General features: G+C 38.5%; 1 protein-coding gene across 5 annotated transcripts in view; it reads right to left on the reverse strand.

Annotated features, from left to right (window-relative positions):
• Positions 1 to 19,005, reverse strand: part of LOC131904056 (zinc finger MYM-type protein 4) — a 123,022-nt gene that overhangs the window by 23,164 nt on the left and 80,853 nt on the right. For 4 of the 5 annotated variants that reach the window (XM_059254980.1, XM_059254979.1, XM_059254981.1 and 1 more), the window contains 6 exons: positions 17,554 to 17,725; positions 15,078 to 15,131; positions 13,938 to 14,117; positions 13,442 to 13,536; positions 4,083 to 4,254; positions 3,825 to 3,920 (listed from right to left, as the gene is read on the reverse strand). In XM_059254980.1, the coding sequence (XP_059110963.1) occupies positions 3,825 to 3,920; positions 4,083 to 4,254; positions 13,442 to 13,536; positions 13,938 to 14,117; positions 15,078 to 15,131; positions 17,554 to 17,725 (769 nt within the window). The remainder of the gene's footprint in view (positions 1 to 3,824; positions 3,921 to 4,082; positions 4,255 to 13,441; positions 13,537 to 13,937; positions 14,118 to 15,077; positions 15,132 to 17,553; positions 17,726 to 19,005) is intronic. The other variant, XM_059254982.1, reaches the window with a different exon arrangement.

Genomic DNA, 19,005 nt, shown 5'->3' on the forward strand with positions numbered 1-19,005 from the left:
AAACCCACTAGCTCTATGTGGAAATTGGAGAAAACTGGGTTTCTTTTCTTTCTTTTGAAAGCATTCTTTGATTTATTTATTATGTATAGTGTTCTGCCTGCAGGCCAGAAGAGGGCACCAAATCTCATTACAGATGGTTGTGAGCCACCATGTGGATGCTGGGAATTGAACAGAACAACAGTGCTCTTAACCTCTGAGGCATCCTTCCAGCCCCCGAAAACTGGGTTTCTAAGATCTGATAAATTTGGAAAACACAATACTATATTTACCTCTGAAGAATTCAAAGACCTCCCAGGGCTGACTAGTAAAAGCCTACTGGTATATTAATGGCCTGGGAAGAGCCACAAAAGAAATGCTGCTTACCTTTCTTTTTCTCAGAACTTACTATAGGTCATTTCAAATGCCATAAAATACTATGTTAGGATACAGTACTGCTGTTCCTAGGCCACTAAACAAAATGGTTCAGAGAAACTGGGGAACAAGAAGAAAATAAGAGCAAATTAAGGTGAACTACAATGAGTTTCGTGTGTCATACTAAGATTTTGAAGAAAATGAAAAGCTACAATTCCAGCAGGAGAGTTCCCCTGTTTGTCCAGATCCTACTGGAATGCGCTAACCTGTGTTTTGGATTATGAACCTTTTTATCACTGCTCTTCTGCATTTCAACAGTCTTACTTTTTCCCAAAGATACACCTGTGGTTCTCCACAAGGCAAAGGGAGAAGAATCCTGGGACCATTCTTGATCTTTTTACTCCTGCATTCATCATACTGTCTGCTAAGTAACAGACATTCTGTAGTATTCTGTGGACAAATGAGAAGTAGAAAAAGCCAGGCAGCTCCTGTGACTACCACACTGAGACTTGGTACTCTAAAACAATACTTCCAGTCTACTTTTGTTCTTTTGTTGTTGTTGTTGTTTGGGGGGAGGGGTTGTTTTTTAAGACAGGGTGTTTCTCTGTCTAGTCCTGGCTGTCCTAAAACTCGTTCTGTAGGCCTTGAACTCAGAGATCTGTCTGCCTCTGTCTCCCAAGTGCTGGGATTAAAGGCATGAGCCACTACTGCTCAGCTACCAGTCTACTTTGACTCCTACCATTCTCCACCCACATTTTTTTAAGTTGGGGTTTTACTAAGTTGCCAAGGCTGGTATTGAAGTTGTAAGCTCAATTAATCCTCCTGCCTTTGCCTCCAAATAGCTGAAGACACAGGAACTGTATCTGGCACTGCATCTGGCTCTCTTTGTTCCTTCAATAAAGACTGCTATACGACAGGGGAATGGTTACAGGCACAACCTGCAAACAGGAGGGTATTCATAGAATCTTAGGAGCAGCAAGGTAGCACTTATATCTGTAGGGAGTGTGAGTCATCACAACACAGAGCAGCAACATCTGTTCTGATGAGAATTCGTGTACTCCAAGACCAGCAAATAGATTACTAGCAACAAAAGACAAAACCTGATATAGTTACTCACTTGTAAAAGAGAAGGTACAGCAGGAAAATCTCAAACCAAAACCCAAACCAATAAATAAATTAGCAATAAATGAAAGCTTATGCAAATACGATTCAAGGGGGCCAAGCTCTATCCCAAGCAGGCAACAGGACCTGGCAATGTTGGCCATGTGGTTCTGTCTTTAGAGGCATGTAGCAGTGGAGTCCCTTCCTGCAGAACCAGAAAGACCATTTTGTGAAACTGTGAAAGTAAAGGTTGGATTGCACTGGACAGCCCCAGATATTCGAGATGCCAGAGCCATGAGATAGCTACCAAGGATAGCTGCAGACAGGGAATGAAACCAGCTCAGAACTATCTAAAAAAACCTCTGACATCAGACACAGAACTAGAGGATTAAGAGTTTGCCCTGATGAGTTTTGGTCTTGCTTTGGTCCAGAACTTCCTCACTATGCCTCCTTTCCTCCTTTTGGGAACATTAATGAATACTCTGTGTCAATGCACATTAGAAGTACATAATCTGCTTTTTGATTTTACAGGTTACAGGTAAGAGATTGCCTTGAGTCTCAGAAAACTTTGAACTTTGAAACAGTGTTGAGACGGTTATAGATGATGAGGACTTTTCAAGTTGGACTGAACGCACTTTGCATTATGATATAGCTACAAGCCTATGGGGGCCAGGGAGTGGAATGTGGTACTTTGACTGAGAATGGCCCCATAGGCTTATATATTTGCCTGGTTCCCATTTGGTGGTACTATTTGGGAAGCATTAGGAGGTGAGGTCGAACAAGGTGTGTCACTGGGGGCTGGCTTTCAAAATACTCATGCCATTTTCAGTTAGCTCTCTCTGTGGTTGTGTCTCATAATGTAAGCTCTCTGCTACTGCTCATGTCAGCCTGCTGCCATATTGCCTACTGTGATGGTCATGGATTCTAATCCTCTGAAATGGTAAGCCCCCAAATTAAACTCTCTTTTATTAAAAGAAAAAGTTACAACAAACATACTCACTTCATCCATAATGATTCTATAAATATAAAACACAAAGTAACAAAAAGCAAAATACAAAACTAAAATTAATCTATACTAGCAGATCACAACAGGGAAACCTTATGAAAGTCTAAAACTACACTGTTGCGTTTGAATTCTTTGACTCCAAAATGATGAGAGTGAAATGAAACAAACATTAAAAGGCATCTGGACCTTGGGGTTGGGGAGATGCTTGGCAGACACAAGCACTTGTTGCTCTGTGTTTCCCAGCTTGTTTCCCAGAACCGACGTGGTGACACACATAGTCCCAGGGAACTAACGTCTTCTGACCTCCTCAGCTACCAATCACACATGTGGTACATGTACATAAATACAGGAAAAACACTCATATACACAAAATAAATCTTAAAAATTTTCTAAAACCACAAGGATCTTGATGGCAGGGAATATTCCTAAAGAAGCAGCAAGTCTTTTCTTGGTATTTTTTCACCCAAAATATCACAAAATTCTTAAGTGTTTCATATGGTTTACCATACAGAAAGAGGACTCAAGCAAATTATCTGGAATCATCTGTAAGCTTAAAAATAAAATTCCTGGAGTTGGAGAGATGGCTCAGTGGCTAAGAGCACTGGATGCTTTTACAGAGGACCCGGGTTCAACTCCCAGCACCCACATGGCATCTCACAACTGTCTGCAACTCCAGTTTCAAGTGACCTAAAACCCACGGCAAAACACTAATGCACATAGAATGGCCTCAAACTCACAGAGGTCCACCTGGCTCTGCTTCCCGAGTGCTGGGATTAAAGGCGTGTGCCACCACTGCATGGTCGGAATGAAATATTAAAAAAGATAATCAAACTAAAATAAAATTCTTACATGTGCTTTATAAACTCAGTATCAGAAGCTACAATTTTGCCTACAATAGTAACATCTTTAGAACTTGAGATATGAAATTAATCACTCTTTCTTAAAATTTAAAACCTCACATTTTAAAACTCAATTCAGCAAAACCTTCTTCTTTACTGGGGCCTTGACCTCACCATGCACCTGAAAATGACCCTGAACTCTTTTGATCCTCCTTCCATTGCAGTGCTGGGACTAACACATCTGGTCAGTTTACAAACTTAAATCAACAATTTTATTAGGAGCTGGAGAGAAGGCTCGGGGCTGTTGTTCCAGAGGACCCAGGTTCGATTCTCAGCACCCACATGATTCCTAATTGCCTGTAACTCTAGTTCTAGGAGATCTAGTACACTCTTCTGGCCTCTGGATGCACCAGACATGCATGTGTTCCACAGATACATATACAGGCAAAACATTCATGCACATAAAATATTCTCTAAACACCAATATTATAAGTAATTTATAGAAAAGAGACAGAAGCAAGTTTTACCTTTACAACCTTGGTCTGAGGATTCTTGAGAGAGTGACTGGTCTTGAACACTTCCTAAGGAGTCAGAACCTGGACTAGGAGAGGCATGTTCGCCTCCTGATGGGACAAATGAGACAGGTAAGTAACAATAATAAAGTGGGATTGAGTAAAACCAAGCTCTACATAGTAACATCTTCGGGTTAATCTTCTTTGAATACATTTATGACTTCGTTTCTATTTCCTGTATTTGCCCCGACACAGTGTATAATGAGTACTTACCTCCGCACTTCAGATCTCCCTGTTCTTCCTTGGCGTTTTTCCACTGAACCCAGTTCTTCCAGGCATTCACTCCATACATATACTTCAGTGTCATTCCAGACACTGAACACCCTTGCAAGGCTCCTTGAATAAGACTCCTGGGCTCCACAGGTACTAAAGACTTCTTCCTCCCCTGTGAGAATTCCGAAAATTCACAAACTATAAAACTTAGCCTTGGAATTTTAAGATCTGAGTTCTCAGAGTTGCAAAGAGAATAATCCTTCTGAATAAAGAATTTATTTTTATACCCTAAAGATTCAGAATTCAGAGCTGAAAGGGTTGTAAGACAATCTTATCCTTTCAGGCATGGTGACACACACCTACCTGTTATAGCACTTGGGAAGTGGAGGCAAGAGGATTAGGAGAAATACAAGGTCATTCTCAGATCCATGGAAAGCTCAAGGCCAGCCGGGACTACATGAAACCCTGTCTCAAAACACCAAGAAATCATCTAATCCAATTCATATGATAAAGAATCACCACAGTAATTATCAACATTTAGGTAACTGAAATATAGCCATTACCATATGATGTAGTACAAGCTTACTTGAATGGGTCATATTTCAAGCTATAAAATAGGTCTCAGTAAATTCTTTACACAAGAATTAGACTTAAAGCCAATAATGGAAAAATGTCAAGAAAAATCTCGTCATAAATTAATAGTATACTTATAAATATTGCATAGGTCAAGAAAGAAATTATAGCTATAATAAGAAAATTCTGTAATCTTAAATGAAAAGCATAAAACTTAAAGAATTCTGTGACGGAGCAAATGCAGTGCTTAGAGTGGGATATCTAAAATAGCTACAAGCTTCTACAAAACTGCAAGAGCTCTGGCATTAACTCAGGTAGAACATGTGCATTCATGAAGCTTGGGGTGCTAGTCCCACTAATGTTGAAAAGAAAAGAAAGAAAACTGGAATAAAGAGATTCCTAAGATCTACAACCTAAACTTTCTGTCTTAAAAAACTAAAAAAGAAGACCAGATTAAAACCCAAAGATAACGAAGGCTAACCATGATGGCACGCACCAGTAATCTCAGCACTTGGGAGGCAGAGGCTCATTGCAATTTTGAGGCTAGCATGATCTACTTAGCAAACTGAAGCCAGACATGGCCACACAGTATGACTGTCTCAAAAAGACCAAAGCAAAGAGAAAAGGGGCTGATATAGCCCCACAGCTCCCTATTAACAATGTTAATATGCCATGAACAGTCTATGAGGGAGAAGAGGCGGCTCCTATAAGCAACCCTAATGAAACTTATGAGGGAAAGTTTTAAAAAACAAAACAAACAACAACAAAAAAAAAAACCCCAGACATCATGGAAGTAAAAGGGAAGTTAGATAGAAATAGGAAGAGAATGACTGGGACAGGGACCAAAAAGGAGAACAGGCGTGTGTGCGTGCATGCATGAGTGTGTGTGTGTGTGTGTGTGTGTGTGTGTGTGTGTGTGTGTGTTGTGTGCACGCGTGTGGGAGTATGTGTGCACGTGTCATCTAAATACACCATGTGCTTGTACGAAAATATCATGAAACCCATTGTTATGTATAATTAATGTGTTAATGAAAACATTAAACAAGAAGAAAATATAAAAATAATGGGGGAAAACTTTTTTTAAAACTGGTAAAATAGAAGTTGGTCCTTTAAAAAAAATTTTTTAACATTGGTAATTCTCCAGCTAGAATAATTTAGGATAAAAAATCAAAATATAAAATGCCAAGAACACTAAAATATAGAGGCAAAATGATAAGGGATAGTATTTATAACATTATTGCTAATTTTAATTTGTGAACTCATGCTGAAAATTTAAATAGAATACTGGCACTGGACTGATGGCTCAGCAATTAAGAGCACTGGCTGCTCATCCTGAAGACATGGCTGCAACTCCCAGTATCCACATGGCAACTCACAACCATATGTGACTCGTTTCATAGGATCCAATGCTCTTTTCTGGACTTTTTGGGTACCAAGCACACATGTGGTACACAGACAAATATATAGGCAAACACATAATTAACATAAAATTTTTTAAATTTACAAAGAATGTTGTTATAACAATAAATTTGGTAATATAAATAAAAAAAAATTCTTAACTCAATATGGTGATGTATAGACACAGTCCCAGACTGAGTTAGAAGAATTTCAAATTGAAGGTCTGCTTAGTTTATGCAGTGAATTCAATGGTAGCATGGCCATCTGGATCTCTGTGAGTTCTAAGCCACCCTGGACTACATGAGATCGACTCAGTCTAGGAGAGAAACAGAGTCAGGCACTGCTGGCACACACCCTTAACCGCAGTATTGGGAGTCACTCGCCTTTAATCCCAGCACTTGAAATCTCGTGCCTTTGCTTGGGAAGCACACATGCCTTTAAACCCAGGAAGTGATGGCTGGGCCAAGAAACTTTCAAGGAACAATAAATACAATTTTGCAAGAACAAAGCAAAGTTTTCTCTACCACTACCCAATACTGCAGGAAAATCTGTGAGTTCAACACAGAAGAAAAAACAAAACAAAGGTATTCAGATTAGGAAGAAAAATCTAAACTACCTTGATTCACAGATAATCTAACTGTACAGGTGGAAAATTCTAAGAAATATAGTGGTATGAAGCTTTAGGAAAGTAAGGCGAAAATACAAAAATCATCCATATTTCTGTAAGTCAAAAGTAAAATTTTAAAATAGTATGATTTAAAGTATATAGTGTGGTAGCAGACCAGGTAGGGCCAGTACTTAGAAGGCTGAATTAGGAGGATTACCCCAAGTCTGAGGCCAGCTGGGCTACTGAGTGAGACCCTGTCTTAATAAATAGCCTGGGTGCCAGGTGGTGGTGGCTCCTACCTTTAATCCCAGCACTCGGGAGGCAGAGCCAGGCAGATCTTTGAGAGTTTGAGGCCAGCCTGATCTACAGAGTGAGATCTAAGAAAGCTCCAAAACAACACAGAGAAACCTTGTCTTGATAAACTACTAGACGAATGGATAGATGGATAGATGGATGGATGGATGGATGGATGGATGGATGGATGGATAGATGGATGGATGGATGGCCTGGGCTACAGAGTAAGACTCTACCCCAACAAGTAATTAATATAATTAATATGCATAATTTAATTGTAATAAAAACCTGGGGAAATGCCAGGTGGTGGTGGTGCACACCTTTAGTCCCAGCACACAGGAGGCAGAAGCAGGTGGATCTCTGAATTCAAGGCCAGCCTGGTCTCCAGAGTGAGATCCAGGACAGTCAGGGCTACACAGAGAAACCAAAATAAACAAACAAATACCTGGGGCGAGTGTGGTCCTGTGTGCCTGCAACCCTATTTGGGCGGAATGAGACACACCAATGGGACAGGACATGTGGGGACAGAAAAGGTAGATCCATGGAGCTCAGTGAGAGAGCCTGTCTCAAAGGTAAGGTAGAGATTGATAGCAAAAAAAAAAAAAAAAAAAAAAAAAAAAAAAAAAAAAAAAATCACTGGACTGACTTCTGACCTCTAAATGCATGCGTGTGTGTGCACGTAACACACACACACACACACACACACACACACACACACACACACACATACTCAGATACATACTACACAGTGGTACATGAAATAAGTAATAAATAAATTGGAGAGGTAACATCTTTATGAACTAAATGGCACAACTGCTAGAGATGCCAATTCTTTTTTTCTTTCTTTCTTTTTTTTTTTTTTAAAGGTTTATTTATTTATTATGTGTACAGTGTTCTGCCTGCACGCATCCCTACAGGCCAGAAGAGGGCAACAGATCTCATTACAGATGGTGGTGAGCCACCATGTGGTTGCTGGGAAATGAACTCAGGACCTTTGGAAGAGCAGCCAGTGCTCTTAACCTCTGAGCCATCTCTCCAGCTCCCTAGAGATGCCAATTCTATGATCTATATGGATCCAGGATAACTCCAATGAAAATTCCAGCTGGCTTTAAAAAAATTAAGAAATTAAATTTATAAATATGAAAATTACAATTTAGAAAAACAAGACTTGGGTCTAGAGAGATGGCTCAGTGGTTAAGAGCACTGACTGCTCTTCTAGAGGACCCAGGTTTGATTCCCAGCACCCACAAGGCAGTTCACAACTGTCTGGGATTCCAGTTCCAGGGGATCTGACACCCTCACACAGATGTACATGAAGGCAAACAAAAACAAAAACACTAATGCTTATAAAACAGAAAAAAGAAAAAAAAAGACTACACCTTTGACTTCAAGACTCACTGTAAAGCAATGATTTAAAAAGATGGTATTGGAGGCTGGAGAGATGCCTCAGTGGTTAAAAGCAAATACTACTCTTGCAAGGAACCCAAGTTTAGGTCCCAGCACCTGTTATCAGGCTGCTCACAATCATCTGCAACTCCAGCTCCAGCAGGATTTGGTATCTCTAGCCTCCTTGGAAAACTGCACTCAACTGCATATACATAGACAAACGCAGTTCTTAAAAATAATAAAAATCTTCTTTTAAAAAAAGGGAACTTGGTAATGGCATAAAAATATTTTTTTAAAAAAAATCAATACAACTGAATGGATACTTCAGAAATATGACTTCTACATATATGGTTAGCATTCTTTTATGTAAAAGTGCGAGTGTAACTTGAAGGGGAAAAGCTGATCTCACATAAGTGTGATGCTGTAGCAAATGAACGGCCATGTACAAAAAATCCAGCCTTGAGCTTCACTTGAACTCAGGTAAAAAAATTAAGTCAAAATGGTCCAGAAAAATCAAAGTCAAAATTATAAAACTTCTAAAAGAAAACAGAGCTGGGCAGTGGTGATGCATGCCTTTAATCCTAGCACTAAGGAAGCAGAGGCAGGCAGATCTCTGTGAGTTCCAGGCCAGCCTGGTCTACAGAGTGAGTTCCAGGGCAGGCTTCAAAGCTTTTTCTTGAAGAAAAAAGTTATTTTAGATACCACTTGTGAGAGACAATGACTTTTAGATAGAATACTTTAAAGCATAAATTATTAAAGTATAAAAACTAGTAAAGCACAATAAATAGATTAGAATTTTATTTATTATTAAGTAAACAAAGAAGCTGGGCGTAGTGGTGCACACCTTTAATCCTACCACTACTACTAAGGAGGCAGAGGCAGGTGAATCTCTGACTTCAAGGCCAGCCTGGTTTATAGAGCAAATTCCAGGACAGCCAGGGCTACACAGAGAAACCCTGTCTCGAAAACAACAGAAAGCAAAAAACAAAAACAAAAAACAACAACAAAAAAAGGAAAAAAAATAAGAAAAGACACTGTACTAGGCAGTGTTTTGTCAACTTGACACAAACTAGGGTCACCTGGAAGAGGGAACCTCATTTGAGAAAATGCTTCCATCAAATTAGCTTGTAGACAAGTCTGTGGGGCATTTTTTTGATTAGTGATTGACGTAGGAAGAACCAGCGCACTGGGGTGGTACCACCCCTGAGCAGGTGGTACTGAGTTTAGAAAAGCAAAGTGAGCAAGCCATGAAGAGCAGTATTCACCTGCAGCCTCTGCATCAGTTCTTACATCTAGGTTCCTGCCTTGAGTTATTGCCCTGACTTACTTCCATGATGGACCGTGACAAATAAGTATAAGGCAAATGAACCATTTCCTCCAAAGGTGCTCTTGGTCAGAATGTTTTATATCACAGCAAGAGAAAGCAAAATAAGAAAAACAAGTAGAGGCAGAGGGTGAAAAGTTAAGGTTGTCCTCTGCTACAATGAAGGTTTAGGCTAACATGGGTTACATGAGACCATATCTCAAAAACAACAGGAATGCAGCTTAAGGATAGAGCACTTGTCTACTATGCCTATGGCCTTGGGTTCAACTCCAAACACTGCAAATAAAATCAGTGAAGGAATGAATGAATGAGCCATATGAAAAAAATTCCTGATTGAGTAAAGGAATTATAACCATATAAAAAATACAGGAGTAGTAATGCACAGGAGTAGAAAGGCAGAAGCAGAAATGCTGAGGTACAGGCCAACCATCCAACAAAAACTACACAATAAAATAATACCTCATTCTTAAAAACACACAAGCAAAACCAACAAATACAAAACAAAAAGACTACAACTCACTGACAACCACCACTCACCACACATCCAAAAAGAGTCTTAGGTATACACACCCAAAGATATTTTGCCAAAGACGGTTCACAAATGGTAAAAATGCCTACAAAAACATGTTCACTAAGCCTTTGTAACCAGGAGCAAAAACAAACAATCCACAATCTATTTAAAAAGGCTAAAATCCAAATCAGACAAATATCAAGTGTTTGCAAAATCATGGTGTTTGTGGACTATCCTACACTGCCTGTGGGAATGTAAAACAAAACACCCAGTTCAGTACCTTTTATACAGTTAAAAATATATTTAGCACAAAACCTAGTATTCTTATTTCTAAACACTATTCCTCAAGAAAAATGAAACCATATGTTTATGTGAAGATTTACACTAGAATGATCCTAACAACTCTCTAGATAGCCCAAAATTTGCATCACTTGTTAGGCAGCTGCACACATTTTGGTCTCTTTATACAATGTATGCTACTTAGAAACAAAAGGAATGGAACCACTGAGACACAAAGCAGCATGGATGAACCTCAAAGGCCCTCTGCTGTCAGAAAAGGTAGACTAGAAGAAAGTACCATATGATACTACTTATCTGCAATTTCAGTAACAGCAAAACAATATCATTTTGTATCAATCTACATAACAGATTAGTGGCTATCAACATCTGGATAAGACTGATTACAAAAGACTAAGAAATACTTCATATAATTTAATTGTTCATGAATGGCAATGGTTACACAATGTGTTTACTTGTTAAAGTCCACCAAACTATATTTAGAATTTATAAAGTTTCAATACAACTGAAACGTGGTTTTAAAGAATAAGGATACATGTAAGAGGCACAAATGATGGAGGACTCTAAGGAAACACTGTCCTTCAGACACAACAGGACTGATGCACAGATGAACTCACAGGGACTACAGCAACAAATGTAAGACCTGTACAGTTTCAAGCTAGATGGGGTCCCCTCCCTAAGAGGGGGAAGTAGACATGGGGGGTCCCACTAACCAAGATGCTATTCTACAATTGAAACCCACGAACAAAGAAAAAATTAGTTTCTCCAATGAAGTCTACCTGGATATATCAACTACACCTCATGGCATGCTCCATGAAGAGTATTTTTGTAGACTTTATTTCGTTTTGCTTTGTTTGGAATTTTGTGTTTTGATTGTATATTTTAATTTTCCTGTTGGGTGTGTGTTTCATTTTGTTGTTTTTTGCTTGGTTTTGTTTTTTAAACCATTTATTCATTTTATGTACATTGATGTTTTAGTACCCTAGGACTGGAGTTACAGACAGTTGTGAGCTGCCATGTGGGCTCTAGGAATTGAACGCAGGTCCATCTGGAAGAGCAGTAAAGTACTCTTAACCTCTGAGGCATCTCTCCAGCCCCATTTTTGTTTGTTTTAAAGAGAGAACAAGAATATAAAGTTGTGAATGTAAGGAAGTGAGAAGGGCTCTATAAAAATCAGAAGGAGAGGGAAACATTAAAGAAGCTTGTACGAACTTGTTTGTTCTTCCTCTTTTTTTAATATATTTTTTTTTTTTTTGGAGACAGGGTTTCTCTGTGTAGCCCTGGCTGTGCTGGAACTTGCTCTGCAGACCAGGCTGGCCTGTCCGAGTGCTGGGTGGGGGGTGGGGTGTGGGGGTGTGGGGGTGTGGGGGGGTGTGGGGGGTGGTTTTTGCTTTTTGTTTATTTGGTGAAAATTTTTTCAACAAAAAAAAGTTGAAGACTACTCTATTGGGCGTATGTGTGTTCAGGGTTGCTGGTAACTGGAAGGGGAAGAAGGAAGGATTAAACTCAGGCTAGGCAGCAAGTACCTTTACTCACTGAGCCATCTCACTGGTCCCTCCTCTTATCTTTTGGGAAAACCCTTTCAATATGAAAAACAGCCTATAAGAATTTAACTTGTGAGGGCTGGAGAAATGGCTCAGAGGTTAAGAGCACTGGCTGTTCTTCCAAAGGTCCTGAGTTCAGTTCCCGGCAACCACATGGTGGCTCACAGCCATCTATAATGAGATCTGGTGCCCTCTTCTGGCGGGCAGGAGTGCATGCATATAAAACACTGTATACATAATAAATAAATCTTTTTTAAAAAAAAAAGAATTTAACTTGTATACTTTATCATACAAAAGTTAGCTTATCAGAACATATATAAATTAGCTAAACTTAGAGTTCAAAAAACAGAAAATTTAGATGTTTGTTTAATTTTTTGTTTTTCAAGACAGGGTTTCTCTGTGTGGTCTTGTCTGTCCTGGAACTCTCTGTAGACCAGGCTGGCCTTGAACTTAGAGATCCTCCTGCTTCTGTCTCCTGAGTGCTGGGACTAAAATATTTAGAATTTTTAATTATTTTTAATGATATGTATATATGACTGGCTAAAGTACAGGTCTGTGCAGAAGTCCCTGGAATCCAGAACAGAGTGTTGGGTCCCCTGGATTTCCAGTTACAGGCAGCCTGGAGCTGCACAACATGGGTGTTAGAAGCAAATCCATGTCCTCTGCAAGAACAGGAGCTCTTAATTGCTGAGTTGTTTCTCCAGCCCCTGGACTATTATTCCATCTTAAAATTATTTACTTTTTATTATTTGTATGTACAGGGGCTTGCATACAAATGTGGACCTGCACATGCTATGGTCGATATGTGTGTGAGATCAAAAGACAACTTATAGTAGTCAGATTTCTCCCTCCACTATGTGGGTCCCAAGGTTCAAACTCAGGTTATAAACCTTGGTGACAAGCACCTTTATCCTCTAAGAAAACCTCATTGGCCCATTAAAAAAGATTATAAAAAGCTCCTCCCACTTATTTTTATGTGTATGGGTGTTCTGCCTGCATTATGTCTATGTGATGCGTGTATGCAATGCCTGCAGAGATCAGAAGAGGGTATCTGATTCCCTGGGACCGGAGTAACAGACAGTTGAACTGTCATGTACGGACTGGCAATGAAATCCTGGTCTTCTGTAAGAGCAGCAAATGCTCTTTACCATTGACCTGTCTCGCTAGGCCCCTATAAAAACCTTTTTTAAAGTAATAAAACAAAACCTGTAATTCTAAAAACAAAAGAAAAAGTTCTGATTCAAAGAAATACGTAATAAGTGGCATGTTTCTGACATAAGAAACAAAGGCATGGAAACTTAAGTTTGTAAAACAATGTATGAAAATACTTGATTTGGGCTGCTACAAAGTTTTGGAAAGAGAAAGAACTAATAAATATTGCTAAAACAAAGGAATACAAACTCTAAAAGTTAAGCTTCTGCTTACTCTTCGTCTGGGCTGGGGGAAGCCATCTCGGTGTCTCCGTCTTGTTCGAGCACGTGCCTGGATTCCCTGTCCTTTATTAAGTGGGTCAAAGGATTCTACGATAACCATCAGAAAGCACAATTGAGATATGTAATACAGATTTAAAGAGAAACCAGAAAAAGAAGTATTAACAACCATTAGTCTATTCTTAGATTGGGATATAAGAACTTCAGTTATATACTTAAGAAAAACAAAGGATTTAATACATAAATGAAAAGTTGATTATCAAGGAAACCTTTCATAAATGGTTACTGTTGGAAAAGTTTTTAAAAATTGCAAAAAAATCAAATAAACCAGGCATAAGAACCTTATGCCAGACATTCACATTTATAAAGGTAGGAAACTCTTGTGCCCTAGGTAATCCCTAACACACCACAACTGCTTAATAATGCAAACTTGGAGCCTTGCCAATCTTCTGAAATAGATGACCTCAGTAGTCAGGTTAGGCTGTACAGACCTGATGGAAAATCTGCCTCCAGATCCTGTTCTGTTTCCCCCTTTGAGAACTGTTTCAGTTCTGAATCAGCTTCTTGCACAGCATTTGACTTTAAGGCATAATGATTCAGCTCTTCCTCCCAGCTATGTGGAGTTGAAACTGCCTCTGATTCAAGATCACCACTATATGTACTTCCTTGGTCTAAAAGTGAAGAAAACAAATATGCTCTCTTGACATATTCAAAAACTCTCCTGAGCCTCTACATACTAAAAACTGAAAGATGGTTGACAGATAATTATCTAGGCACAACTAATAAAGTAACCTGTGGTTGGAGAGACCACTCCATCAGTAAAGCATCTGCTTTGTAGGAGTTTGATCCCCAGAACCCATACTTAAAAAAACAAAAAGGACAGGCATGATGGCATGTAATCCTAGCACCTAGGAGACACAGACAAGTGAATCCCTGGTGCTTGCTAGCTGGCCAGCCCAGCCTACCTAGCTAGTTCAAGGCCAGTGAAAAAAACACTATCTTCCCCCAAAGTGGATGTTGACTGAGGAAAAATATCTAAAGATGTCTTCTAACCTCTAAACACATTGGTCACATACTTGCATGTATACCCACATTCACATGTGCAGATATACACACTCAGACAGACAGACGGACAGACAGACAGACACAGACACAAACACAAACACAGACACACAAGAATCAAGCATCCTGTTTAATAGCTTCACACAATTGACTTCCTATTCTTGGTAAATACTACAATGCATCATCTCAATCTTTAAAACATTTGATGTAGGGCTGGAGAGATGGCTCAGAGGTTAAGAGCACCGACTGCTCTTCCAGAGGTCCTGAGTTCAATTCCCAGCAACCACATGATGGCTCACCGCTATCTGTAATGGGATCTGGTGCCCTCTTCTGGTGTGTAGGCACACATGCAGGCAGAACAGTGCATACATAATAAATAAATCTTTAAAAAAAAAAAAAAAAAAAAACACATTTGATGTAGATTTTATTATTTGCATTACAAATTAGCACAAGTCAATTGATACCCTTATAAATTAGGTAAAATTATAAAATACCAAATCCAAGGATTATGAGTTTCTATTGTTAGCAGAGCATAGTATTTCTAAAAACTAAAATATATAACTACAAACCTTTTTCAAATATCTTGGTGTCTAGAAAGAGTTCTTGTTCAGAAGTTTGAGATTCTAAAGAAAAAAAGCAAACAAAACACATTACATCTCAAATAAAATGACTTCTTGTTAAGTATTACTCACAATAGAAACTTCTAGGTAAACAGACTTCTATACATAAGGCTTGATTCATTATATAATGAAACATTTGTAATAAAGGAAGTTAAATCACCCATGCTCTCAGCAATGTTTACACTTCCAGCAATGTGAGAGAAGCCATAGTGAAAAGGGATTTTACTTTTGATTCTGTACTCTTTTGCCATTTGAAATCCTTTTATATAGTTACATGCACACGCACACACATGCAAAGAAAATGACCAATTGTTCCACTTAAATATACCTTTTACATCTGTCTCAAAAGGCCAACAGACTTACAATAGAAATAATTGTTACATACATAACTGAGGGCAATACAATTCAATGAAAATTGAGATATTTGAAATGAAGTTCAGAGAGTCAACACAGAAAAGGATACTTTCTCAGCTTACTGAGGAAAATATTTGGCTTTTGTTTTTTTACTAAAATCAAAGAGAAATTATTCCCAAATTCCATTTCTCCTTATTGTATTTCTTAACTATTTCATTTTACCTACACTAAAGTGATTGAAAGTGTTTGTCTTGAAGCTAGCTTACTTTTTAAGCTTTTCTGACTCAACAATATGCAAAAGCAAAGATATCCATCACAATGCAGAGAACCCAACGGATGTTACATAGCAATGTGATGGAGAAGTCACACCCACCCCTTTTTGGAGACTAGTTTTCACTATTATATAATTCAGACTAGTTATATGACTCTCCTCCCTCACCCTCTCAAATGCTAGAATAATCCCTATGTGCTATCATGCCTGGCTACAAAAGGCCAATTTAAAGTAGGTTTATCATCATGAATTGTCTCAATCTTTTAAATATAGTATTAGAAGTTAAAAGTTGTTCCAGAAAAGGGATAATATTCTAATAATCTAAGACATTCTATAGCAAATGAGTCAGAATTATAAGATAATACATTAAAGAAGAAAAACATGGGAAATACTGATAATCATAAAAATAAGCTTCCACTGAACTAAGCATGAATGATTTACAAACTTGGTCAGTTAGGAGCACATTATGCTCTTACAGGACCTGAGCTCACTTCCAAGCATCTACATTGGGGAGCTCAGAAATGTCTCTAACCTCACCTCCAAGGGTATTGCCTCCTCAGGTATTGCACTTAGGTGTACAAAAACGTGCACAAAAACGTGCACAAGACATATATATATATGTGTGTGTGTGTGTGTGTATATATACACACACACACACACACTTACACACAATTAAAATTAATACAAATCAATAGGCAGTGGTGGGACACGCCTCTAATAGCAGCACTGGGGAGGGAGAAGCTGATGGATCTCTGAGTTCAAGACCAGCTTGGTATACAGAACGAGTTCTAGGACAACCAGGGCTACACAGAGAAACCCTGTCTCAAAACAGACACCCCACACACACCAAAAAACAAAACAAAACAAAAAAAAACCCCACAAATCTTTAAAAGACTCAAACCTACTGGTAACACAACAATAAAGTTTGCATTCTTTCTCCATGTGCAATAATGCTCAAAAATTTTTCTAATGCCTATTATGTAAACCCAAATGCACCACCTAGATGAACATGGTGGTCCATGATGGTAATCACTGGGGAGGTCAGGGGAATAGAAGGACCAGCAGTTCAAGACCAGTTTGGACTACATGAGACCATGCTTCAAAAGACAAACAAAAACCTCAAAACCTTAATAGTTGTTAAAATCTACCAGTGAATAAAAGAAAAAAAAATTGATATTGGGCTCAAAAAACACAAATATTTCTCAGTTCATTCATAATACGTGAAAACATTTCTGTGCTTCACATTTCAAAAATTGTATTTTCTCTACATCTTCCTGTAACCACAAATTAAGATGGTACAATCAAGGTTAGAAAGCTTCCTGGAATACAGATCAGTAAGTTCCTTTAAATTGTGTGTTGTGGGCCAAATTCTGGTTCTACCATGTCTTAGCTGTATATATAGAGAGTACAAAACAAACATTTATTTCAGTATGAGAAATGTCAAGTAACAATACTCCCTTCACAGGCTGGTTCTGAAGGCTAAAGCAGGAAAACATACGATACACTAGACTGTGAGAAGCATACAAAATGAATGTCATCTATTATCATCATCATCCTTATTCCAAACTAACAGAATCAGACTTCTCTATAGGTAACTAAGCCAACAGACTCTCTATCCTATGCTTCTGTTTAATAACATCATCATGCTGTCGATTATAAATAAGGAATTATGAACGTGGAACATAGGATTGGATATAAGAATAAAATACAAAAATAATATGAAATTTAAAATTAGTGGTAAAAGTAAATTGTAGAATTGTAGATGAGCTTTAAAAAAAAATCTTTAAAGATAGTACCAACCTCCCTGAGATAGACTCTTCTCCTTCTCTTCATCTTCTGCAATCATTTCTGCCATCTCAAGGAGATCCGCTTCAAATGGATGTGCGGGAAGCTTTTCTTTAAGGTCTTCAATACTCTCGGTGGCTTTATCCTCATTATCCACAGAGGATGGAATAAGCATGGGAACAGGCATCTGAAAGAACAAGAACTGAAGGTTTCCTCTGTCTCCCGTGTGTCTGTGTGTGTGTATCTGGGTCAAGATCTGTGGCCAGAGGTCCACAACAGGTACCTTCTTCAATTGTTCACTATCTTATTTTTATGAGGCAGGGTCTGCCACTCAACACAGAGATGGCAGACTGGATCCAGGGATCTTCCTGTCTCCTATTTTCAAGCACTGGGACTGTAGGTGTACACTATGCCTGGCTTTTAAATCAGTGCTGGACACTAAACTCTGGCCTGGTGCTTACACAGCGAGCACTTTACTGACTGAGCCATCTCCCCAGCCTCTGAGGGGCTCTTACTCAACAGGCTTGTTGTCAGAATCTCTAAGTATTAAAATAATGGGAAAAAGAAATTTTCATTGCTGAGAATTATGAGTCTTGGTAGTCCGTTTTTATAAGACTAGAATGATTAAAATAAAATCTAGTAAGCAAGCAGGGCATGGTGTCACATGCCTTAAAACCCAGCAGATGGAAGGCAGAGGCAGGAGGACCTCTGTGAGTTTGAGGCCAGTCTGGTCTACATAGCACATCTACAACCAGTCAGGGTTACACAGTGATACTCTGTCTAAAAACTAAAAACAATTAAAAAAAAAAAAAAAAAAAAAACCAACAACAACTAGTAAGTACTTTTCTGGATACTCAACAAAGTGCTTGTGAATCCTTCAAAAGAATAATCCTACAACATAAAAATAAGTTTTGTTGGTATTTCTTAACATTTTCAAAGCTGTCAATTTGAGAAATGTATTCAATAAAAAGTGAGAAATAATGATAGGTATCTTCTTTTAACTCTGCTACAGTTCAGGACTCTTAATTTTTATTTTATTTATCATTATTATTATTATTATGTTTTAGTATGTTCTTTGGATATATATTCCATGGTCATAGGACAACATATGGAGTCAGTTTGATCCTTCCACCTTATATAGATTCCAGGGATTGAATTCAGATCACCAGCCTTGCTTAATTGGATGCAAGCACCATTACCAGTTCAACCACCTCCCTGGCTCACAATTCAGGACTCTAACATAACATAATTTCTGATTTTTCTTTTCTATTTGAGTGACCTCACTACTTTTCCTTTTTTTTGTTTTGTTTTTGTTATTGTTGTTGTTGTTGCTTTTCAGAGCTACTTTATGTGTATAAATGGTTTCCCTGCATGTATGTGTGCGTACTACATGCATGTCTGGTACCCACAGAGATCAGAGGAAGGCAGCAGGTCCCCCAGAACTGAAGTTACAAATGTCTGAGCCAC

This window comes from Peromyscus eremicus, chromosome 2, assembly GCF_949786415.1.
Source record: "Peromyscus eremicus chromosome 2, PerEre_H2_v1, whole genome shotgun sequence".
Lineage (NCBI taxonomy): Eukaryota > Metazoa > Chordata > Mammalia > Rodentia > Cricetidae > Peromyscus > Peromyscus eremicus.